This window comes from Stigmatopora argus, chromosome 21 (assembly GCF_051989625.1).
Source record: "Stigmatopora argus isolate UIUO_Sarg chromosome 21, RoL_Sarg_1.0, whole genome shotgun sequence".
Classification (NCBI taxonomy): domain Eukaryota; kingdom Metazoa; phylum Chordata; class Actinopteri; order Syngnathiformes; family Syngnathidae; genus Stigmatopora; species Stigmatopora argus.
The window spans coordinates 8,295,110-8,321,515 of record NC_135407.1 but is presented as its reverse complement, the minus strand read 5'-3'; the positions used below and the strand labels follow the sequence as shown (position 1 = coordinate 8,321,515).

The following is a 26,406-nucleotide window of genomic DNA, read 5'->3' as shown; positions in this document are numbered from 1 at the left end:
TAATAGTACAACTATTTCTTTCTGAACCATCACCATAGTCTTAAAATAAATCTCTGTATGAGGCTCAAGGATTTGGGTGGCCGAATTGTGTAACAATGAAGGGTTTAAATCTGTGATAACAAAAGTTTTAAGACCACAATTGCATTTGGACCAAAGATGGAGGATAAAAAAAATTGAAAGGCTGGCAGGAGATGCAGAGGGATAGAATGATTTAATACCTGTCATGCATACTATCTGAGGGGGTTCTGTAGCTATATAGATTTAATTGTTTCATAGTTTTTGTTGTTGTCTTTGCTTTATGACACTGGGCAGATGTTATCAGCTTGTGTCCCAACTGTGTAAAAACTGTTAGTGGACTTCTTTCAAAAGTGCCCATAAAATAAGAATTGCTGAAAACAGGACTAATTTTAAGCAGCTGCTATAGTTTTAATATAGCGAATAAAAATCTAAAGTGGTTCTCCTTTTTATATTCATTACTGTTTTTTACCTGCTCTGTTTTTGTTGTTGTAGAATTTCCATAATTACTTTTGTGTCATTTGTATAATATGGTTAATGTTTCCTTCAGGAAATTGAAGCAATTCAGTAATATTTTACTCTTTTAGTCATCACTATGAAATCAATCACATTGTTTAATATTTATTGGAAAATATGCATGAAGACATTACATAAAACAAGTACATATTTTATTTGTTCATTAAAATGGAAGGTTTCGACAGATCCTGGGATCTCCGTCGACAGCACTTTATTACTCACCGGCCGGCAGTGAGTTTTTGTTACAAGAGCTCCCCTACGACGCCTCCTGTAGATTCCATCGATGATCCAATGCCTCTCAAATCTGACGAAAAAGTCTTGGACTGAAGATACCAATATTCATTTTTTATTTTTTGTTTTTTAAATTATTTAAATCAGGCAGAGAGGAAGTATTGTCACTGAGTACAGTATTTCCTTTTTTTATATAGAGATTATATTTAGATATTAATACATTAGTCTTTTCATATGCTTATAACTGTAATATTTAATAAATACACTTCTTGATAAGTGCACAGTAATCCCTCGAAAATTGCGGTAATGTAAACCAGATATGGCCCTATTATAACTTTGTTTTTTCTTCAGCACTGAGGTCTAGTAGCAAGCCCTCTGGCAGACGCTACAGGTCTCACAAAGTACGGACAAATAGACTTAAGGACAGTTTTTTTTCCCACAGCCATCAGGACTCTGAACTTGAGCTAGCCCGACACAATCCCTTCTGTTGAATAACTTCCGGGTGTACAATAACAATGTGCAATATCTTAGAAATCTGTGCAATATCTTAGAAATCTGTGCAATATTTTAGAAATCTGTGCAATATTTTAGAATTCTGTGCAATATTTTAGAATTCACCTAGCTGGGATGTGACTTTTTATACTTTTATACTACTATTTATGTTTTTTTTACTGGGAAAACACACTTTGAAAAGCTTGGAGTAGCACCACTAATTTCGTTATACGCAGCTGTGTATGATGACAATAAAGGCTTTTGATTAGAAGAGTGGCTTCCGCTTAAGAGTTTCAGCGTGGATTTTCAAATTTTTATGAATTAAAAAAAAAAAACTAATAGTGGAAAAAAAATCGTAGTGAATTCGCGATAAGACGCGATAATCGAGGGATTACTGTATCTTTCTTGTGATTGTAGTATCACTGTCTGAGTCGTATTAAGCATTGAGTGCACCCGAAAGGAAGAGTTTGTGGTTTTAGCCACAATCTGCTTTAATTATCCTGTAATCCCTCAAATTTCGCGGATAATGTAGGCTGTGATAATCGAAAAAGAACCGTTTAGTAGCATCACCCCTTATTATTACTACATACTATGTTTTCGCGCCTATACAGAAATACAAGTACGCACCAGTACAATTAGCAAGAAGTGTATTTATTAACTGTTGCAGTTATAGGCATATGGAGACTAATGTATCTAAATAAAATCTATATTAAAAAATATAAATATTTTAAGTACTTTACTGAGTACTTAAAACATTTCTGGAAAATTCCACCATCAACTCCGCTAACCGGAGTCTCCCAACTGTCTGCTCAGAGCTCTTTTTTCGGATGAAGACGACGGCATCCGCCGTAACGTCGGCAGAGGCTGGCACTTTGAAACGTTTCTGGGAAATTTCAACATGGGCTCTGATACACCGAGGCTCCCGACCGTCCGCTCAGAGAGCTCTATTTTCGGATAAGGGCAACGGCATCCGCCGTAAGGTCGCCCAGGGCACCCAGTCATTGCCCGCCATTTTCTTCTTTGGAACTGATTTGAATGACAGTCTTCTGCCATTTTTCTGAGTGCCAAGCGGAAGATAGAGAAGTCTCTTCTACTTGTACGTTTCAGCGTGAATTTTGACATATAATGAACATTTTTCATTTGGATACTTAATATAAAAACCATGATGTAGTGAAGCCGTGAAGTGTTGAGGGATAACTTAATATTTTTTGTTGGCAGCACACATCTCTGCTAGTTACTATCAGTTAGTCTATTCATAAACAGTGATGATTTCCTCCCACCAATGTTTTTCCCCAATCTTTGGTTGCAGTTTTTTTGAAAGATAACTTTAGTTAGAGAAGCATAGGATTAATTCATGAGGATCTTGTCTGCTTTATTGACTTTCAAGATAAATCTGAGAGATGATTCCCAATTGCCTCTCTAGACTCCATTTCAATCAGGAGCCTAGAATGTAGTCATCTGTCTCTTTTTCAGTCTCAATCATTCTCACCGGACTCCTGGCAAACATGAACCGAGGCTGATGAAGTGTTCAGTAGTAACATTTTCACTTCTCTGAAGTGAAAATTTAACTGATTAAGGCATTTACACGATGGTGTAGAGGTTCACTAAGCTGGCTTCCATGCAGCTGGCGCAGGGTCAATTCCTAGCCAATGTTGAAACCATAATCACTCCGTGATTGACATACCAAGCACTCTATGGTGTGGAACACTTCTCACCCGAAGTCAGCTGGGAGTCTCCAACCGCTCAGTGATCATGAACATCATTCATTACCTGTTATAAACTAAGCATGAATGGAGCGTTGTAAATTTGAAAAACTGGGCTGTTTTTATGGTCTTACTCATAACATAGTGAAAAACGACTGTCAGTCAATACACCAAAAGATTGACCTTTTCTTTAATATATTTGTCTGAGTGAGAACACTATGTAGGATTTTAAAGGTGTCATTCTGACATTTATAGGGCTTTAAAATGTTAAAACATGAGTTCCAAAATGATGTATTCCATTTTGTGGTCATAACTAAATGATTTTGAAAATACAGAATTATAGATCTGCAAGATTGTAAACTTTTTTTCCCATTTAATTTGATGGGTATTGCTTTATTCAATAGTACATTAAACTGATTTATTATACACAAGCCAGTCCAACACTGACTCCTACAATAGTTTGTAGAAGGGTAGCTTTTGATACTTTGCTGAGGTATGTCCAATCGTTTTTTTTTTCTTCCTATAATCTTACAATTTTCAGTTGTAATTGTTGTGTTTTTAGCTGGAAATGCAAACCATTGTTGTGTGGCTAGACAAAAGCTGAATGTGGCTAAGAATGAAGCACTCACAGGTCTCTTAACTACCCACTAAAAGCTGTTGGAACTGCTTCCCACTCTGAGTTTTGGAGATTTAAACAAGAGGCAAAGGTTAGTCATTCAAACCCTCTAATCTGTCAAGTATAGTGGTGACTGGAGAGTTAGCAATTTTTTTACCAGGATGACATCAGCATTGCCTTTTGTGTTCATTTTTGCCCAGAAGCAAATTGCTATTGAAGATGGCTCTGTTAATGGATTTCTGCAATAAGAACCCTCTAATGTTATGCTTTTTGTTCTACCGGTGGACATTTGAAAATATATGGTGAAGAAATTAGTTGACTATTGCTTCAAAACATACTTTCAAATCTCAATTGATGGTATTTTTTTAATTGACTGTTCAGTCTGACAGGCTCTGACTCTGAAATACAGCAAAAGCAATTGCAAGAAATCTGCCACTCCAGAAATGCCATCTTTTGCAAACTGAATTAAAGTTCAGTTTTTGTTTGTTCCTCACCTTTGATTGCTAAAACCTTATATCTATCTGATCATTTAAAATCCTTATTCACCCCCTTTACTTTTAGTCTACTGCAAAGAAAACAATTGGGTCATATTGTGTTACTTTTTAAAATGTGTGGAGAATTCATATGAAGTTCAACCACTATTAATTACTTGCTTAGACCCCTTTTAAAAGCTCATTGTTGTGCTTCCTGCCACAGAAAATACATTCCCTGGCCCCTGAGATTAATTGCTGCTTTCTCTGCCTGACGAGTGTGAGCATACAACACCATAGTATCATCCGTTTGGCCATGAGCAATCCCCCATCCATTGCTACCAAAGCCCTTAAGTGTGAAAACTCCCCTATGAGGAAGATTTAATTGGAAAACTATCCGAAGCTTGATTTAGCACAGGAAAATCCTCCCCCCGCACTAAACAAAAGTGTCCTTTTACGCCACTAAACCATGCAGAGTTAAATTCATAATAGTGTACCTTTGTGTTTCACAAAGTCAGGAAAGCCCCTTTGGAATTATCTTTATCCAGGATGCTCATTAAATCATGTAGAGGAGAGGTGGAGGGCTACATCAAAAAAGCACAGCTTGGGGGTTTGATGGGACTACATTTAATGTAGTGTTCAGTCTCCAGTTATACAAAAAAAAATCCAAAAAGACCCCACTCACCAAGCTAGGTTTTGATGTTATTCTGCAAAATTAATAGGTGTTTTTATTATTAAAATGTCATAACTATAAGGAAATGTTCAGGATCATTATTAGGATATTCTGATTGTATAATTAAACAAAAAAATAATCTTTCAAGTTTTGCATACGTGTTAATTGCTACAAATCAAAGTCCTCAAATGATACTAGATTCATATGGTACTTCGTAATTAAAAGTTGTACTACTCGTAATAATGATTCTTTGAAATTCTTTTTTTCTTTTAATAGCTATAAACATACAAATCATACACCGAACTTACTTGCTTGTAAAGATTTTCATGTATTGATCCAAGTTTATCATAAAAAATGGTCTGTCACAATATACTCGTTCTAACTGAACTTGGCAGTCCACTACCATAGTGAAAATGCAGTACGGAGACTGTTATATAATCAGCCCCAAAGCTCCTTTTTACCTACTGGCTATGCACATACTCTTGGCAGAGAAAACCAACACATCACATTTCAAGGCTTCATCCACCACAAGTAGCCAGGTGCACAAAATCACAACAGAACAAACGGAAACTAGGAAGTAAGGCAAAACATGTTTATTGTGCTTTGTGCTGTCAACTCTAGCAACATCTTTTACATATTTTTATAGCAGTCTTGAACCAAACTTTTTCCAATGTTTAAACTTTATTGACTGGCTTACAAGTGGCTGGTTGCACTACAAAGTCAGATGAGCTCCTCAGAATCATTAATCTAAGACTTTTTTAATCTTCTGCTTATTCTTTTACTCTACTGTGAACAATGTTATGGTATCTTTAGCGGGCGTTGTGCCACATTAAATGTTAAGGCAGACAAACTGTTTCTAATACAAGAATTAATTTATAGGCTCCCCAATGATTGTTGGCATATCAAATAAGCAAGCCAACCACTCATTTACTGCAACATCGACTTTAACTGCCTTATTGCTGTCTTATCAGGGAAGCATTATGTTATGCGTTTAGTTGTTATTGTCTCGGTAAGAGACTCTACACAACTTGGTCAGTCTGCATGACCTTTTAACAAGTGATGTTGAGAAACCATCCTTTTTGCAGATCCACAGTTATAATTGCAAACCAAACATTTAGTTGTCCATTAACCTCTGTACAATTTATTCAAATGAAATATTTAGTGTAGAGCAGGGGTGCGCAGACTTTTTTTCCTCAATGTACCCTTCAAAGACCCAACATTCCATCATCTAACCTCTTTCTGTGCTTCTCACAAAACTCAGCAGTTACATGTGTTGATGTGCTTTGCATAAACAATGTCAATCATTATAGTGATCCCCGATACTCTGCTGTTCATTCAGTGCAATGTGAATTTGTGGCTTCATCCTGTAACATGATTGGCTGCAGACAAGCCAAATTCACGCTAGCCTAGCTGAGGCATACCTGTCAACTTATGCAATTTTCCCGTATTTTATGATTTTTGATCATTTTATATTGTTTACGCTGTATAACTTTTGTACGGGATTTTTTTAATACGTTTTTTGTAAAACCGATCTCGTTTTACCCATGTCGGCTGTAATAGACGAAAACATCATCGTCGATTGCTAATGTTGTCATGCTTTGAGCATATGCGCACGCGCGTCAGTCAAGTCCGCCATTTCACTAGATAAATATATCGCGTCAGCAAGCAATGTACCCAGTAGCAATAATCTGTGTGATATAGCACCATGTTTAATGATTTAGTTTGCAGGAAGCCTACAAAGATGTCAGTGTCTGACCTGGGCATCTTCTGATGTTAAATCATAATGTTTTGCAGTGTAGCTCAGCCATTACGGTCATGAAAAATGACCTTTTTTTAATTCTTTTTTTTAACGTGACTATCAATTGTTTGCCCGAAATCCTGAAATATATACACTGCTGTATTTTTCTTTATTATACCCTTTTATGGCCTAATAATTTCTGACTGGTGTTTTTTTCGGGTTTGCTTCCTGCAGTCGGTGAGTAAATGTTTGAATATAGTGATGAAAATCTTTGTGAGAATCCTGTCAATGGGATCAGTGTCTCAGACAATAGATGGTAGGTAACTCGGTGTTTACCCTTGGTGTTTGCTTGCAATGTTCTATTCATTTAGCCACCAAACAATTATGGTAATTGTTTTGTGTTATGCATTTTTATGGGGTGATGGGGGATAAAACTTAACTCTTCTCGAATCATCCTTTGAATCATTTGCCACAGTTATTTTTTTTCACGTCATTTAATTCTCTCTTCGTTCCAGGAAATTACCTATTTTTTAATTTCGAAGTAACTCATTGGGAATAGAAACACACAAACAATGAAAGTGACTTAGTTTTACTGTATTTTTAATTGACTTATTTACTGGAGAAATCCAATGTGTTTCCAATTCATATTCTTTTTGCTAAAACATGTGCACCTGCTCAGAATGAAAACAAAAGGCCCAGTGCTGCATATGCGCCTGATATGCCCCCATTTGGGTAACAATAGGAAGCTGTTGTCAATAGTCGATTCCTACTCATTTCCCCATGGACCACTGAAAAATCTGAAATCCTATAATATTTTTTTGACTGTAAGACACTACAGTTTTCCCACCTTCACACTGAAGTTTTAAGGCTAATGACCTCCATCTCTTTCTGTAAATATAACAATGCAATTTGGACACTTGTGGTTGTGAGTTATAGTCCAGTGCAGTTTAGAGCAAATAGTTTTCGGGGGGTAAAATTTTGGGCATGTGGCTTAAAGGGTACTCGGACATTTGGTCGACCGGACGTTTGGTCGACCGGACGTTTGGTCGCCGGGTTAATGTTGAAACAGCTCTCAAAATTATAATCATGAGAGAGAGAGTTCAATATCTAAATATCTAATATAAAAATATCAACAGTAAACTCATAATTTGACAGCGAGCGAACCCGGCGACCAAACGTCCGTTGTACCATACGTCTGTTCTACCAAACGCCCGGGGACCAAACGTCCGTTCTACCAAACAGCCGTGGACCAAACGTCTTTCGACGAAACGTCCGGTCACAGTCTTCTAGTCTAGTGCGCTTATAGTCCAACAATTTGGGTACATTTTCTTTCCTGATGATCAAGGTTGTCAAATTCAAATCAGTCCCGGAACGCATTAAGCTCATATCTCAAGGTATGACTTTATTTGTGTATGTACGCACGCATGCTCATATATATATAGGGGGGAATTATGTTTTATCTAAATATCCATTACCAAATGTATTGCCCACTCAACAGTTATTGCTTTGTTTAATCCTAATCTCTTGTGATTAAAACACCCCTTTATTTTCCATCTGGCATATGTGTAATTTCATGACTGTTCCTTAAACATCTTTTTCAAATGAATTCTGTCAGTCAGGAATCCTTACAAGGAGGATTTTCGCTGACATCCTCATTGCAGTACTTGTATGTGATTATCGATGCTTATGTGTCTTGTAATAGGATTAAAGATTTGCCCCTCAAGTAGTGTATATGAAATTTTAGTAGGGTTCACAATGAATTACTACAAATGAAATGCACTGGGTTTCTCTATACTTTCTTTTCAGGCCTTACAGCAGATACTTGAAATGTAACAAATCACTTTTTTTTTTTACCCTCGCTATAGCAAATTTCCCTCTATATTCATGCGGATCATTGATTTCGCCATTATTTTTTAATTTGTTACTGTCATCCTTCACCACTTTGCAGGTTCAACATTCAGTACATTGCATTTTTTTATATTAAACTTAAAATGAATTAAAGCAAAATGTCAAAATTCATGCTGAAACTCACAAGTGGAAGATAGGGGGATTAAATATTAAAAACCGTCAATGCTCCACTTCTTCTTCGGTGCTGATTTGGGTGGCACTCAGTGCTGACGAAGCGATATTTCGCAGTAGAAGAATGATAATATAAAAGGCCGAGAAGGATGACGTGGCCTTTTCCTGTTTTGTTGCGAGTGAATTTCACATCGCGCACATAACCTGTGGAGAAAGACTACGCCAAGCCTATTCCAGTCCAGCCGTTGAAAATCCCTCCTAAGCGTCCTGGCCCATTTAAGGTAGAGGTCCCCAATCTTTTTCTCACCGCTGGCCGATTTCCATTATTATTACTTCTGGGAGCAGGAATGGAATAAATACAACTTCAACAAAATTTTCTTTCATCTGGTTCATTTGTGTTTTATGTAATATGGGCTTTGGGTCATTATGGACGGTATAGCAGACGGACAACTGTGACCACGCTCCTGGGTCCATGCGGCCAGGATGTCCTTCCTTTGCCAGTGGATGCGTTAAGGCCAACCACAGTTCTGCCAAGAGGATGCTTCTCGTTGCATGAATGTCATTTCGAGGGTCTGGCTGGCTGTGAATGCTTGTAGTTGGCTACAATGTTGCCAAAGGGTCACTAAATTTCAAGCATAGCTTATACATAGCAATTGATGTTGCCACAAAGGCTAGGTCATAGTGGAAGCCTCATCTTCTGTGCACAAACCACTGCATAACTGCTCCCTAAAACTCTCTCTTAGAAGTCAGTGGATATTGCATTTTGGCAAACTATGTAACAAAGAGCAAATGTGATGTGACATTATAGCCTTAAACTTAATATGGATTTTTGTGTCTCTTTTAGGTTCAACTACAGATCAACACATCATCTCACAACCAAGGGTTTCTATGAGTTTCTTAACTGGTTTGATGAAAGAGCATGGTACCCCTTGGGAAGGATCGTTGGTGGCACAGTAAGTTATTCCAATAATAATAATAATAATAATGTGGGGCGGCCCGGTGGAGCGTGTGGTTAGCGCGTCGGCCTCAAAGCTCTCGAGTCCTGGGTTCAAGTCCAGGTCGGTCCACCTGCGTGGAGTTTGCATGATCTACCCGAGCATGTGTGGGTTTCCTCTGGGCTCTCCCGATTCCTGCCACATTCCAAAAACATGCATGGTAGGCTGATTGGACACTCTGAATTGCCCCTAGGTCTCCTTGTTCTCTGCGATCAGCTGGCCACCGATTCAGGGTGTCCCCTGCCTCTGGCCCAGAGACTGCTGGGATTCGCTCCAGCACCCGCCGCGACCCTAATGTGGATAAAGCGGTTCAGAAAATGAGATGAAAGAGATACTAATGTTCTAAATTGGCACTTTAACTTTGGGGGGTCTTGAGTTTTTGTTGAGGATGTTGTTTTTCTATTGAGATGCAACCCTTCTTTCTTAACATTTTTCACGCCTGTTGATTTAATTTTCTCATCTACTAGAGTCATATTTCAAAACAAATAAAAATTGAGTTTTAGGGACAAACATGTGCCTAAATTTAATCAAACAAACCTTTATTACCACGTTGAATTTTTAAAATCAAGTTCCTTTCCTAGTTTTATGTTTTAATTCGTTGTCGGCATTCCTGGAATGCAATCTGTCTGCGTGCAATTTCCTCTTCATCCTTGCTATGCTTCCATTTCGAGTTATTCACTTTGTTTTTGTTCAGTTTTACAATATGACTTTTCCCATGAATTGTGTATGATACCACTTAGCCTCCAGTCACTCAATGGGGCTTTATCAGTTAATGTGACAATTGCCTTTCTTTTCGAGGCCAATCTATTTTATTTCCATTTCACTGCCACTCATCCTGCATTCAACAGAAGAATTGCCTGGCATGCTTTCTTCTGGAACTACAGATAGGAAACAAAGATTTCTTTATGTGGTTGTCCACCAAAGACCACCAAAAAGCACTGAACCAAACTGTTGCCCCAGGATGACAAGCTTTTTTTTACTTTTTTTTTCTCTGGTATTAGAAATCTGTTCATTGCATCAGTAAATAAATACTTAATCTTATTTATAAAGTGTGAGCATCCTTACCAATGTTCGCTGCGATGTTAAAAGATCGAGAAGCAGTTCAAATAAGATTAACCAGTTGAGTAACAACTAGTAATTATCCTAATACTAATCCTTTTGAGTTGACTTTCAAGCCATGTCTCATAGGCACTGGCCAATTACAGTTGGTAACGGATGCATTGGTTACTGATTGTGTGAACACATCAGGGACACTGCGTGCATTTTAAACTAAGCATAGCTTTAGCAAGACCACCAGTGTAGTGCACACAATTGAAATTGTATCATCAGTCAGGCTTTTCTCTACTATAGTCCATAACCATGATTGGAAGAAATCTATTGATAAATGTTGAAAAACAATATACAAAAATGAACATCTACATCAAACTGAGAACTACTGCTCCCACTGCTAAGTGTTTTTGCTAAAGTGTACCTTCAAGTCTATTAAACACATGTTGATTAATATCATGGTCGTCGAATAGTCGAACAACTAAACCGTATTCTTCATCCACTTGGCTGCACTGGAAAAATCGTCTTTAGAAAGTAACATCACATTTAGGACTGTATTTAAAATGAAAGAAATATGACGCAAGATTATTTGATTGTGGGCCTGTTGACAATACATGTTGATTCTTCATCAATTCATGTTCTTTAGGGTTTTCACTATAGTCATATGCACACATTAGGACTAGACATGACGCTAGAAGAGGGAAGTACTTGAAGAAAGCACATGTGACATGCTCATATTTAAGAGCATTAAGGATTTAGAGTACAAGTTATTTTTGCTGTTCAGCAAAATGTGAAGTACGTGATGCACATGTCTGATTTTATGTTTTTCAGTTTTGTATTGTCTATAGGTCCATATATCAAGATACACAATGTAACATTTTGTAATGAATCATGACGCTGTTGGCAATACCCAGCCTTGGTCACAACTGCACTCCCATATTATATTTTCTCTGCGTGACAGCATGTAACGAAAGCAGACAGCCTAGATTTGATAACACATCACCTTTATCACTTGTCAAGGAAACTAATCCTGCTGAGCACACAATTACTGCGTGATCGTTTAATTGAGATTGATTATCAGAACTGGCGAGGCAGCTAGTATTTTTACTTGATCAAATTTTGATGTTTTAATTCAATCTCTACTGTCCTATTTTTTAATTTGACCATGTTGGCTTCTTTCTTCCTATACAGGTATATCCCGGATTAATGATGACTGCAGGACTCATCCACTATGTGCTCAACTTGCTTCACATAACCGTCCACATTCGAGATGTGTGCGTATTTCTGGCACCAGTGTTCAGCGGTCTCACGGCCATCTCCACATTCTTGCTGACGCGGGAGTTGTGGAACCAGGGTGCTGGGCTGCTGGCAGCCTGCTTCATTGCCATCGTCCCTGGCTACATCTCTCGCTCCGTTGCTGGCTCTTTTGACAATGAGGGGATTGCCATCTTTGCCCTGCAGTTCACCTACTATCTCTGGGTATGTATGCCTGACTTGATTCCTACTAATTGGTGAATAAAATGTTTTTAGGAGTAGTCTCACGCTTCTCAAGCACTGTAGCAAGAAGGAGCACTTCTGCAGATTCTTCCTCCCATCAACTGTCAGGCTTTTCAACAAAAAAAAATAGTTGTAGGTTTACCCTTGATTGAGACGATCCTGTTCCACTGGTCATAGATAAACATTGGATCCATCGGTACTCGGACGTTTGGTCGCCCGGACGTTTGGTCGCCCGGACGTTTGGTCGCCCGGACGTTTGGTCGCCGGACGTTTGACAACATGACAGAGTTTACTGTTGAAAACAGCTCTCAAAATTATATTCATGAGAGAGAGAGCGAGTTTAATATCTAAATATCTACTGTTGAAACCAGCTCTCAAAATTATATTCACCCGGGCGACCAAACGTCCGGGCGACCAAACGTCCGGTCACGGATCCATCTGTTGTTGTAGGAATGTGATAATATCATGACTGTACTGTACACAGTAACAGTGTTGTAGACTTGAGTTTGAGCTCACAATTGAACATTATGTACTTCTGCGTGTGTGCAATTGTCTGATTAAGGGAATGTGACTGTTATAATAATGTATAATCTGTATTTGATTAAGACTTATCCTAATGAAACATTTTAAATGGTTACTTTAGGTTCATGATGATATATTTATATTTAGAGTTAATTATATTTGGAAATTAAATGTACATAGGTTTTACAATGTAATGTTACAATGATCTGGTGAATTGCAATGCAGGCTGACATTATGAGCCTCTGACTACTGTGCAGAAGTATGATTTAACCTTTTGTAAAACTCCATAGTAATTAAAGAAGCACTATCATAATTATTCCCACAGTAGAAGAGTATGGCGCATCTCGCTCAGATAAGCTCCATTTCACTCGTGACCCTAATGCAAAAAACACCGTAGAATATGGATGTCTAGAGAGTAGAAGCGCAATTTTATTTTAATCTTTGAAACTCAATCATTGCTTCGCAACGTTAGTGTATGTGCTGAACCCTTTTTAATGATTTCACTATCTACTTTCCCAGGTGAAATCTGTGAAGACAGGATCTGTGTTTTGGACTATAGGCTGTTGTCTCTGCTATTTTTATATGGTAAGTTTTGTTGTACACAACCAATGGCAGGTCTGACATTTTGATATGTTTTTCCTAATGGCTACAGATATTTTTCTATCCATGACTATTGCTGATATTCATTCAAGCGAACACACCGAAGAACTGTCATAGATTTTGTTTGAAAAGTCTCAATTTGAATGCTAAATACACATTTTTAAACCACAAGGAATAAGACCGATCCGATTTACTGGCGCGTGCGTGCATGTGTGTTTTAAATCCCTTTTATCAAAATGTTATGTTCCCTTGGGTAGAGTTGCCTTTTCAATTTTGAAGACACTGGTGGGACGTTAAGTAGAATTAACCATTCAAATTAATTGTATCGACTAGATCTACGCAATGAGGTTATTTCTTGAATAAAAATGCGACTCAACTTAAGAAACATTTAGCAAGCAATTAATTCTACAGACTCATTGAATTATCCCTTTTTGCCAAATTAAACACAGTCCTGCCAGAAGGGATGTAAGCATGTCACTTTCAGGTAAAATCTCTGAACACATTATGTCAAATGAAACAATAAAACCAATCAAGCTCCAGTGACTACTAAAGCATCCAAAAGATTCCATTTTGATGAACCAGACACATTTATCTTAAACCTCTGGTGATAAAAAAAATCTGTCATTAAAAAGCATCAGGTTCTCATCAAGATAGACTTTCTTCTTTTAAGTTTAATAATTTGATATTTTGAATTGGCAAAGACAGGCATATTAGTTTATGATATTGACCCTAATAACGTGCTTTTGATTCATACAGCATCTCAGAATTACCACGTGTGATGATTTTTCTTAAGATTTTCCCTTCAAAGTAACGCATTTGTACTCCCTATTAAAACCATGAATATAGAGGTGAAAATTGTGAAGCAGGGGTCGGCTTATAATTGTAAAATTCAACAATTTGGATCAGGGGTCGGCTTATTGTAAAATTCAACAATTTTAAGGCAATTTTAAAGGTGCGGCTTATATGCGAGTAAATAAAGTATCCATTTCATTTTGTATCGTGTGTTTTGTAAGACAAAACTTCAAATTGAGGCAACTTGTTTCTCATTTTTATTATTGGTGTGTTCATCATGCTCTCTGAATTGTCTCTGAAAGTATATTTTATCCACAGCCCTCCCACTGTTATTGGTACGGTCACCCTAGCAACAAAAAAAGCTTCTGGTCATGAAGCAAAAGCGCAGCATAAACTCATTGATATGCTGTTTCTGTTATAATCCTGCCAAACTCTGCAACCATTTATTCATGGTTGCCTTTCATATTTGGTTTAAATGAATGCGTCACAAGTGGGAAATACATGTACCTAGATGGAAAAGGATCCTTGATCTTAAAATATATATCACCTATATCGAGGAGATAGGGGCATGATTAGGACAGGGATCAAAGTGGCATGCTTCCCTGATGGACAGGAGCTACAGGAACCATGCTGGTTGCTCTGCAACATCCTCCTTTTTCCCTTCAGTAGTGCGCAAGGGTGGTGATAAAGCATTATGCATGAATTGCTACTCCTGTCATGCTAATTCTTCAAGTAATGTGTTTTCATTATGCCTCTGTCTAACAGTCACTACACACTATCATTGGTGTACATCAGTTCTCATTTTGCCTAATTGACTGTTTTATCTATTTGTCCCAGCCAGTTGTTGTTGTTCTAGTTCGTGTTACATAGAGCCAGAATAAAAATGGGGCAGCTGCAAAATTGTCAATTTCTCTGATTTGTCTATTTGCGTTGCTGAGCAATAAAGCTGCAGCAGTAACATTAGCACCTGTTAAATCTGGCTGCTAATGTGCTGTTTAGGACTTATAGTATGAGTCTCAACCCTAAACCTATTCGGTATATCAAAACAATTTTCTATAGATATCAAAACGTTCAATTTTTTTGTCCAGTTTTATCTTTGTTAGCTCATTCGAATGTAATCCTGGTTTGGGCTGTATTCTATTTACGATTAGATAAAGATCCCACAATCTGTTTTCAAACAAATTTACAGCAGGTCTCTGTATACTGTCTGGCTATTAATTTAGTTAAATATATAAACAACAGGATCCCCTTACGATGGCAAGCACATTCACAGATGGTCACATATATTACACTACTGTTAAATCTGACATTGGTGTCCCTAAATGGAGAAGAATTCTTTCACTTTACATAATCCTGCAATTGCAGTTAAACGATGCCAGCCTTGCGTTGCGTCAACCTAATTGGGAAAAATCGACCCGGCATTTGATAGACATAGAAAAATGTGCATGAAAAACCTTTAGTCTGCATTTATTTTGTCTATAATCCTTATAAAGCATGATTTATGGGTGTGTATGTTAAGATTCTCTCGCTACCTTTGTCCAAACCGTGCAACGTAGACAGTTGAAATGTTTTATGGTGGCCAGAAACGACTGTTGTATCCTATTAGACATGAATTTATTCACCTTCTCTAAGTGTGTAAACTCAATCTTTTATTTGTTAAACACCCATTTTTCAAAAGAGCATTTTTTAAATAGCGCAACAATTGTCTTTTGGTTCTAAACAAACAGGTGGGACCGACAAAGCTGGGCCTCCCTGCTTGTAAACAATTAATAACTAAAATAAAAATCAACCCTGCTGGTGCATCCTCTAAGATTATACTGAATGTGGCACGCAGTTTCAGTTCCAATTTAATCCTATGATTAACTTGATTAGACTCAAGAATTTTTTCCAACCCCTTCCGAGTTGAATCTCACTTTGCTTTACCATGCTAGAATTAAGAGTGTGAGTGTACGTGTGCTTCTCTTTTCTAGGTATCAGCATGGGGAGGATATGTGTTTATTATCAACCTAATTCCACTCCATGTGTTTGTCCTGCTGCTGATGCAACGCTACAGCAGAAGAGTTTACATCGGTATGGTGCACACGTTCACTGTAAAACCCTGTTGTAAGGAAGGTGTTACAATTCAATTGAAATCAAAATATAAACCAATGCAGAAAATCACCTACTTGTAAACCTTCCAATACATTGTTAAAGCTCCAGTTCTAACAATCGTAATAAATTATGAATACGGAAGCTGTTTTTTTAATAAATAAATGCTCAAACCTGCTCCCATTTTTTTTTCCTGTGATTTTATGAGGAGCATATATCTATAAAAGGAAACATTCTTGTTTCTATTGAAGGGAGCAACATAAGAACCTCATCACTGGCTCACAGGTGTTTAGTCTTTCAACATCATTTTTCAGGGAAATCACTACTACTTTTATGATCAATTATTATATTATCTAATAATCCAGTAGGGCTTCATTCATCAAAGACTTTTGACTATCTGGCAAAGACAATATGCACTTTCCTTCAAGAATTAATTAGTTTAGAAAAGAGTTTACTTTACTATTTTAACTCACTATAATTTATGAAATAGACACTTAATATTTTACATTGCTAAAAATGATTACCCTGTTGTAGGGTTTAGCTTGTGGTTTCATAACTGAGCAGTTCTCTCTCACACTCTCCTCATCTCTCTACAGCTTACAGCACCTTCTACATTGTTGGTCTTGTACTATCAATGCAGATTCCTTTTGTTGGGTTCCAGCCAATCAGGACCAGTGAACATATGGCTGCTGCTGGTAAGTCATGTGGTTGATAATTTAATTGTCCTATAGCAGCCGCTTCCCAATACGTTGATCACGATCAACTGGTTAAGGTCAGAGTGTGAGATATGCGCATACTCGTACAAAAAATAACACGAATCAGTTGAAATCTGTGTCAGATTGTCATCTTTCATTATGGTAGGATTTGTCTTTTGAATAATATATACATGCGAAACATTTAGAGGAGGGACCAAAGCCATCCCTGGCGTTTAACCTTTAATTGATATACATGGCAGCTAGTTGGATATATACATTTCCTTCAATTGTATCTGGCAGTGCAAAAAAAAAATCATCTTTAAAGTTGTGCAACAGTCATCTAAGGTTGCATCTTATCTGACAGAAGATACTCAAATAGGATGAAAGGTGAAATTGCAGATTTGCAATTTCTTTTGTTGCTCACGTTGAATATCTGCTCGCATAGTGACACCCTTTTTTCCTCTAATAACATTCTGATATTGGGAAACTTGTAAGGTGAGATGCTCATCTAATGAGGGTTTACTATAGTGCCAAGGTCACTCTTATTCGGATGGTACCTTTCCACAAAATAATTTCTCATATGTAGCTTTCCCTTAATTTTCCTTATTGCACATTTTTTCAAATGGCGAAAACATCGGATCCAGGCTCAAAATCCGCCCCCTCCGTGTTTACATATTCATAACAAACAATATTGTTGGCTGGCAAGATGAGTCCGAATGGTTAAAATTGGGTGGCACTCTGGGGTTGGCACTAACAGATTCTGCATTAATTTGCTCACAAAAAATATCGTAAAAGGTGTTAAACAATCCAAAACCAGAAATAGCCGCTAAATTTCAATACCTGAAAGCACTTTTTTTTCCTGTTTGATTTAAATCTCCTTTCTGCGAGCTCTTTAAGAGCAAGTACGTTTGTATCTGGGTAGCATCTGCTTAGAACATCTGGTGGTAGCACAGAGGAAGCACCCAGGGAGATGATAGGAGAGCGACTGAGCCACAGGGCTTCTTGGGATTTTGTGCCCCCAATGCCCCAGAGCAGGGTGGGATGGAAGTTTAGCGCCTTGGCTACTTTCCAAGAATCATTCAGGGATGCTACATTGTGTAAATTAGGAGTTTTGTGGTGGAAGCAGTGGTGGGCCATCAGAGCCTTCAAGGCCTTCTCTGCTGGCCTCAAAAATATCTGAATCATATATTATATTTTGTCAATCAATACAAAGCATTTAACCAATCACATTTCAGCCATTATTTGTTGCCAGGGTCAGAAATGTGCCTCAAGGCCTTCACAATCAGTTTTGCGGGCTCTGCCGCTTTAAACAAGTGTCGATAAGACTGTTGCTTTAACCAATCAGATTTCGAGTTGGCAACACCACAATGCATTGTCGCAGGCGTATGGATACGTCATTGCCTTGTCGCAGGCGTAGGGATACGTCATCGCTTTCACCAACGATGAGGCTAGTCATTAGCCAGAGCTACCAAACTGTATTTGGAGTGGGCTGCACAAGCAAATATATTGTTGTGTTGATTTAAAGCAATTTTCAAGACAGACTATGCCAGAAATATGACAGGACAGGCTCGACTTTCAGCATTAGCTTCGATGGCGATAGAGAAGAAGGAAGAAGGAAGAAAGAAAACATTGTGTACAGTTAAAAAGGATTTTTGGTGAGTAAAATATGGCTATATTCCTAAATAATATTTCAATTGTGGGCCAAGTTCTGATATCTGAAAAGCTCCAGTGTTTGTATTTAAGCGCCAGTGTTTGTATTTAATCACTAAATGCTGCTAGGAAGTGGATTTTACCCCATTTTGGTGCAATTTTTGTCGTTTCGCGTATGGACGTATCGACGTTCATCGCCGCCCTTTTCCTGGGGTAATGATACTCCGGGCCCGGTTCTGATGTCTAAAAAGCTCCAGTATTTGTATTTAATCAACAAATGCTGTTTTCGGCTGGATTTTTACCCCATTTTTGGGCCATGTTTGCCGGTACTCCATTGACGTTCATCGCTGGAAAATCACCCTCTGGTCCGGTTGTAATGTCTGAAAATCTTCAGTATTTGTATTTAATCATTAAATGCTGCTAGGAAGTGGCTTTTACCCGTTGAAGGCGCTACGAGAAAATGCACGGACCGCCACTGGGTGGAAAGAAAAGTTGATTTCACGTGTGGCTTGTCAAAGTTCTGACGAAGTGTTTCTTGTTTATTATCAAATTCACACAAGGTTCATAAAGGACAGATTGAGGGGCTTTTTACAAATAATATTCACATGTCCTGAAGGGACCATGAATCGTAAAGAATAAAACTTCTTATTAGCACTCGTGAATTCTGTTTTTTTTTGTTGCAGGTGTGTTTGCACTACTTCAAGCATACGCCTTCCTGCAGTACTTAAGAGACAGATTGACCAGACAAGAATTCCAGACGCTTTTCTTCCTTGGTGTTTCTCTCGCTGCTGGTGTGGTCTTCCTCACTGTCATATACCTCACGTACACAGGTATGCAAGTAATATTCTGTCATAATATTGACTATGTTTATAATGCAGGTATTATCTATATTTCTTTGAAGATGAGCTTATGCTTTTAAAAGCAAGGCGATTATTCACAGTTACTTGGGGTTTTGTTCATTACATTTTATTTTCGTATTTGAGTGAATCACAAATATACATGCCTTTTTAAAAAATTAAATGTATGTATAAAATTTCACAATACAGTAATCCCTCGAATATCACGGTTGATATAGACCAAACATGCCCGCGATAATCGAAAAACTGTGTGGTAGATCACCCCTATTATTAGTACCATACGGCATGCTTTCGCTCCTATACAAAAATACAATACAAGTACATCTATCAAGTTGTGTGTTTATTAAATACTGCAGTTGTCTGCATATGAAAAGACTAATTTATTGATATCTGAATATAATTTATAAATTAAAAGTGTAAATACTTTAGTACAGTTCTCACATTGAAAATAGTTCCTCTCTGCTTTATTTAAATAATAAATATATTGTATGATTGGGAGCTTTAGTTCAAGTCCTCTTCGTCAGATTTGAGAGGTATTGGATCAATAATGGAATCCTCAGGGTGCACTGTAGGGGGCAAGAGGAGGATCTTTCTGTGAGAGGTATTCGGCGTACAAGGGACATGGGGACCGCCATTTCTTTTCCTGTACAAATATGCTTTTGTACAAGGACATGACACTGTCAAGACGATTGGCAAATTCAATGGTTGCGACCATGTTCTCATCAATCTCCTGGACCCGTTATTGTAAACTGTGCAATTTTGAAGAAGATCTGCAGATGTCTTAAAAGAGGACCACATTCTTCAACGTCATCCTCGTCGTTGTCTGCGGCCTCTTCTTCCTCATTCCCCGATGGGATCATTTCGAGGCGGTCCTCATCACTTATGTGGGTGGGTGGTTCTATGTTGGTCTGTGTGTTGACGTCCGCTCGTCATGCCAGCTTCATGGCCGTATCTACGGCGTAAATCCCTCATAATGCTGGTTCTTTTTGTTTTTATTCCTAGTGGTTAACACTCGCTTGGTGTCCTTGGAAAAGGATATTGTGGCCCTTTTCCAAACGTTTGCTTCTTCCTTGTTATAACGCACGCTAGATTCAGTTATGCTGCACTGCCGTGCTACGCCTTTAGCATAACTAGGATTGTCACTTTTTCAGTCAGTCAATATGTCTCGTTTTTTCTTGGACTCATTGGATGCCATAGATGGCCCAGTTAGGAGTCATTTTCAATGGCGATTCAAAAATTTAAATTTTTCTTCATTTTTTTGGTACTTCTATGAAAAGATGCGATGTACTGAGGCCGCCAAGTGGTGAAGGATAGTATTCCCTTAATGTCCTCTCTTCAGATCCAAAGCATGTTATTTGTCCATGAATCCATGGCCAATTAGATTAATGAGTGTTCTCAAATAGGTCAATGAACTGATTCGGGATTTTCTCAGTAAATAGATTTGCTTCCATTATATGTGCCCAGAGGATTTTTATGCATCATGCCACAGTTCTTTGAGCACAAATGGTTCATGCTGCATTGTCGCAAAGGACAATAATGCAATACTTGGTATGCAATTAATTAAAGGTGAGCAAGCAATGTTTTATATAACATTGTTTGCTGTCTAATTGCAAGAACAAACCCCTTAGTTTTTACATTTTTCAACTTGACATTAGAGGTGCTCTTTATGTGGTAGTGTGAGAAAATCTAAGACTGTTGGTAGTGGGTTGGGGGGTTAAAGAAATTGTACGCTGATGTCTTTAACCAACTTTTATTTAATTTTTTTTTAGGGGAGGGGGCATGTAGCATGCAACCTAGCAGTTTTAACGCTGTCTTGGTGTTGTGGTTAGAAATGGTGGTATGGTTAAAAAAATAAGTCCCAAGCTTAAGAGCAAATATTTATTATTATTATAACAGCTTTTCTCATTTCAAGTAGGAGGGCTAGATTGAAAACATTAATATTTATTTCTCTGACGGACCGGGGGGAGCAAGTCACCATTGTACAGTATTTCACTGGCAACTACAGGGAAGTGTCGACCGTCGACCTTACAGTTAAAAAAAGAGTACAGAGAGGAATCCAAACTATATTAAATAGACACACACAAAAAAACTCTCTCTTTATGGCTGTTAAGGCCATCTCCCATGTTGGAGCCATGATTCTCGCCAATCCACATGGTCCAGCAGCCCTCCATGGTGTGATAAATGTACTATTTTTAACTGTTGACTAACAAGCAGATCTAATCTAAGGCAGTTGCCCAATTAAGAAAAGGCAACTGAATAGGTTGTGTCCTTATTTCCTACTCAAAATGAAGTACTTCCATGTTTTTTTTCCTGTGCTTGCTCTATAAAATTAGCATTTACTGGTGATTCCATAATTTTTAGTAGAGGTAGTAGTATTTGTACAATATTACAACTAAATGAGTATCTTTCCTACACTTGTTGTAGAGACTGATGAAATCAGTGTTGTTTAAAACATGTTATGGTCTGTCTCAAAAAGACTATGCAACAGTTGGAGATTTTAGCAAATGAGTTATAGTTTAAAAATGTGAAACGCCGGTTTTAAATTATGCACTTTAATTTATTTTTGTTGTCTGTACGGGCTTTGGTTACGCACATTCAAAACTGAAAGCCCCTCGAGCAATATTTCAGAGCTGCAATGTATTCCAGAGCGAAAATTAAATATGTACGTCCATGTGAATTACCGTGTACTTCCTAATTTGTATCTTAAATGACTCCTGTTGTTTATAAATGAGTATTCCACTTAGTTCCCAGAATACTATTTTACGCTAGACAGATTCTTAAAACCACAAGAGCCCTTAACTTTCTAGACGTTCTGAGAATTTTTTTTGTACCTGTAATTGACTTAACATTTTTAATAGCCAGCGCTAATGTCGACCAGTAATTATAACAGCACACGGAACAATTTGTTTCTGAAATGGCATCCCAATATTGCTTTCAAAAGTAGTTTGTTGCGTCATAAACAAATTGGGACCACCCCCATTTCCCGTCTGAAAAATACTTCAATTATGATCCATGGATGCAGAATTTGGACCCCGAAGCAAATGACTTAAACCAAGGAGACATGTTACAACATTTATTTAACTTAAAAACACACACAAACACATGGCAAGTAACAAAAAGGTCCGTGAGAAAAATGTCAACGGGGATCTTAAAGGGAAAAAAAGTGGGGTGAGTGAGTGGACTACTCAATATCCCCACAAGGCATATGATACAAAACCACTATAGCAACAAGCCAAATCAAAAACAAACCTGCATCTAGCTAACAATAGCAAATCAGGAAAGGGCATGAGATTTCAAATTTGCAAAGGCGACTAGCAAAGCAATATCTCGGCACCATTTTCTGGGGTCGCCTGCATCTAAATACTCTGCTGACAAGATGGGATGCAGTTGCAGTGCAGAGAACTCTGCCCAGTGCTACACACCTGGGCTCTGTAATGCAAAACACAACCCGGTCCAGCAGTTTGACAATTTCCCCATTCATCTAGATCACGTGTCAAAGTGGCGGCCCGGGGGCCAAAATCTGACCCGCCGCATCATTTTGTGTGGCCCGGGAAAGTAAATCATGAGTGCTGACTTTCTGTTTTAGGATCAAATTCAAATGAAGAGTATAGATGTATATTACACTTCCTGATTTTCCCCCCTTTTAAATCAATAATTGTAATTTTTTAATCCATTTTTTTATGAAGAGTATAGATGTATATTACACTTCCTGATTTTCCCCCCTTTTAAATCAATAATTGTAATTTTTTAATCCATTTTTTTCTGTGTTTTTAGTTCAAAATTCATTTTGTAAAATCTAAAAATATATATAAAAAGCTAAAATAATCATTATTTCAGATCTATACAAAAACTGAATATTCAGGGATTTTAATCAGTTCTTTTAATCCATTTTGTAAAAAAAAATCTAAATATTATATCTAAAATGGTCCGGCCCACGTGAAATCAAGTTGACGTTAAAGCGGCCCGCGAACCAATCCGAGTCTGACACCCTTGAGCTAGATAAACTATTGGCATTATTTTGTCGGTAAATTCCAAGAAACTACTATAACAGCGTGTATATTTGTGCGTGTGTGTATATATGTGTGTATTTGTGTGTATATAGACGTGTGTGTGTGTGTGTGTGCGCGCGCGCGCTCACGCATTAGCTTTCAATATCATCACACTTTTTAATTGCTTCAAATCACTAGGCAAACATGTCCACTGAGTGGGGCAACTTCTGTTTAGAAAGTAATGATAAGAACAGAGTATTTCTCATCAAAGTACAGGCAGAGATAACCTTAATACAAAAATACAATTTATCATTTATTGGTTGAATTTTTTTTGCTAAATTCGTTTTCTAAAATTATTGGAATTTGATTGAGAATGGCAAAACATAAATTGGAAAAATGGACAGAGAACTAAACATTATAATTAAGCTAATGAAATGTGTTTTAATGGGCAACTTGAGTGTGACAAGTAAAGACAAAAAAACCGCAGCTAGATCATGGCAAATACTTTTTCACAACTGTATTAAAAGGGAGTTGGTTGAACAACCCCCAATTCAAATGTGGCTGCAAGGAATTAATTTTATCATCAAGCATCTGCGCTCTGTTTTAGTCTAAATTGGCACTGATTGTGTGTGCCTGGAGTTGAATGAAATACATTTTGGACTTAAGCATAATGCTCCAAATGAGCCTGTAGAAGTCACATTGGCCAGTATGAAGGGAAGCTGCCAAATTGGCAGTTGAAATGAAAAGCGATCTTAATCGCTTGTGTCAGCCTCTCAACTGACTGCTGATCTTCCCAGCATTTATACTTTTGCTCATATCAGTGTGGATGCAAGACCATTTTGACCATTTGGACTGTTTTAATATCATGCAGTTTGTGTTGTTACTCTATCCCATATGTTGTGTCTCATAGATGCCAAGATTATGAACTTGTTGTATACTACAACAACCGTGAGCAAAAAAAAAGTGTATTCCTTGAATGTACTTGACACAAACTACATATTTTTAGGCCCAAAATAAATATCGTGAAATGTCCTAAAGCATAGGCAAAGCCTCAGCGGGGGATGTCTTACCTTGCTGAAGCGCAATTTATATTTATTAACAATTTAATTCAAGTCAACTACTAATTTGACATTGGACTTGGCGGTAGTAGTGATCACTTATAGATTGACTATGAATTTGTTTTGTTTTTCGGACTGTTCTAAAGCAGTTTAACTGTGTGTGGTGTTTTTTGTTTTTTTAAATGGCATTTCAAACTGGTTTTTTTCTCCCCCTCAATCTTTAGGATATATTGCTCCATGGAGTGGGCGTTTCTACTCACTATGGGACACTGGGTAAGTTGAACCTGTTATATTCTATAATACAGTGGTACCTCGACATACGATCATAATCCGTTCCAAGACTGAGATCGTATGTCGAGCTTTTCGTAACTCGAGCGAACGTTTCCCATTGAAATGAATTGAAAACAAATTAATTCGTTCCAACCCTCTGAAAAAAAACACCAAGAACAGGATATTGGATTGGAAAAAATGTTTTATTTCTTCTAATTCGCCATATATTGACAAAGTAATAAATCACGAGTGCTTTAATAGTAATAAAATGTGTTTAATAGATGTAAATTAGACTCATTTTGCGGAGGGGAGAGACAACGACACACACGGAGGCGGAGGGGCAGGGCTGTTCGGGGGACTTTATCCACGGCACTCATAAACAAACAAACACATTTAAATTAATTTGGATAAATATATACAGACACTCAAACATACGTTTAATGTAACTTTACACAAAACTGAATTCTAGTTTTGTCTTAATCTTTTGTTACCTTCGTTTTCCGGGTTAGCGGTTTGCCACGCCTCCACCCTCACGTTCGCTATCGATGGACTATTTGCTGTTTTATTGCCTTCAAAATATTCCGAAAATGATGCACACAAATGTCCTCACAATAGGATAACGCACGACCATTTGCCAACGAGAAATAGTCATTAAAGAACGATCGCAGGAGCTTCTTTCCTTAGAAAGAATAACAGGAAATGAAATAGCTGAGCTTACCCACGTATTGATTGTGGGTAATGAAGTTTTATTCTGAGAAAGGGTGCCATTGCCTATGGGTGTTGTGTGCTCGAGTCCCATATGTATTGGTATGTATAGGTATTCATTACCCAGAAAGCCCTCTTTTTGCCCTCGCATGCGCATTGTGCGTTTCCGGGTCGAAACTCGTCTGAATAAATCGTTCAGTCCTCGTAGATATAGTAGTTATACACGAAAGACATGCGGCAAAAAAGACAGTGCGCTACAATGATAAACAGCCTAATGTCATGACCACCTGGCTTGGTAGCATCTCGAAATTTTAATCGTATTGCAAGCGAATAATTCGATCAAAATTTTCGTCGTACCACAAGGTACCACTGTACAGCATAAAGAAGCACTGTGCCTTTTTGTAGGATGTTATATACATTGCGACAAATTTGGCTAACTGCACATGGAAGCATGTAGCCTGTGATCTCATGACAAGTAGGTTCGTGCCAAACGGTTCTCAAACTATGTTGAATAACTTTCTTTTCGAAGCTGATATAAATTCTGTTTCTGGCTTTTCCCAACTGAAACTTAAAGGGTAATTTTTCTAGGTGTATGGGAAGAAACCACCGGAATTGAACAGAACAATCACAAAGAAATATCGGTTAAAGTGCACAACTAATCGGCACAATTTATTTCAAGGTTTCATTTCAAAGTCACTGTAAATGTGGCAACTCTTTTGAACCTGTGAATCAAAAGGATTATTGTGTCATTTGTCAAAAGGCTTATCTATCTTTACAACTTTCTGCTTTTAGCTATGCAAAGATCCACATCCCCATCATAGCTTCTGTGTCAGAGCACCAGCCGACAACGTGGGTCTCCTTCTTCTTTGACCTTCACATTCTTGTGTGCACATTCCCCGCTGGCTTGTGGTTCTGCATCAAAAATATAAATGATGAAAGAGTGTTTGGTAAGTCAGTTTGTACGAGCTCTAATTAGTAAAAAGAATGGTTCAAGGTCTTGTAGAGGACCAACTCAATATCTTTGTCAGGTCACTGCTTTCATCCATATGCATTTCGAAAAAAAGGATATATATATATATTTTGAGAGAGAGATAAATATAAATCCCTCCCTGGAGGACAGTATCGGATTGGTGAGTAATATGCTTCACGAAAGGGAATGGAAGTCATA

At 37.8% G+C, this 26,406-nt stretch overlaps 1 protein-coding gene across 1 annotated transcript in view; it reads left to right on the top strand.

The window, feature by feature from the left end:
* Nucleotides 1-26,406, top strand: part of stt3b (STT3 oligosaccharyltransferase complex catalytic subunit B) — a 48,165-nt gene that overhangs the window by 4,854 nt on the left and 16,905 nt on the right. The window contains exons 2-9 of the mRNA XM_077590609.1: nt 9,318-9,426; nt 11,707-11,994; nt 13,054-13,119; nt 15,897-15,996; nt 16,611-16,709; nt 19,043-19,189; nt 24,488-24,536; nt 26,031-26,185. Coding sequence (XP_077446735.1) covers nt 9,318-9,426; nt 11,707-11,994; nt 13,054-13,119; nt 15,897-15,996; nt 16,611-16,709; nt 19,043-19,189; nt 24,488-24,536; nt 26,031-26,185 — 1,013 coding nt within the window. The remainder of the gene's footprint in view (nt 1-9,317; nt 9,427-11,706; nt 11,995-13,053; nt 13,120-15,896; nt 15,997-16,610; nt 16,710-19,042; nt 19,190-24,487; nt 24,537-26,030; nt 26,186-26,406) is intronic.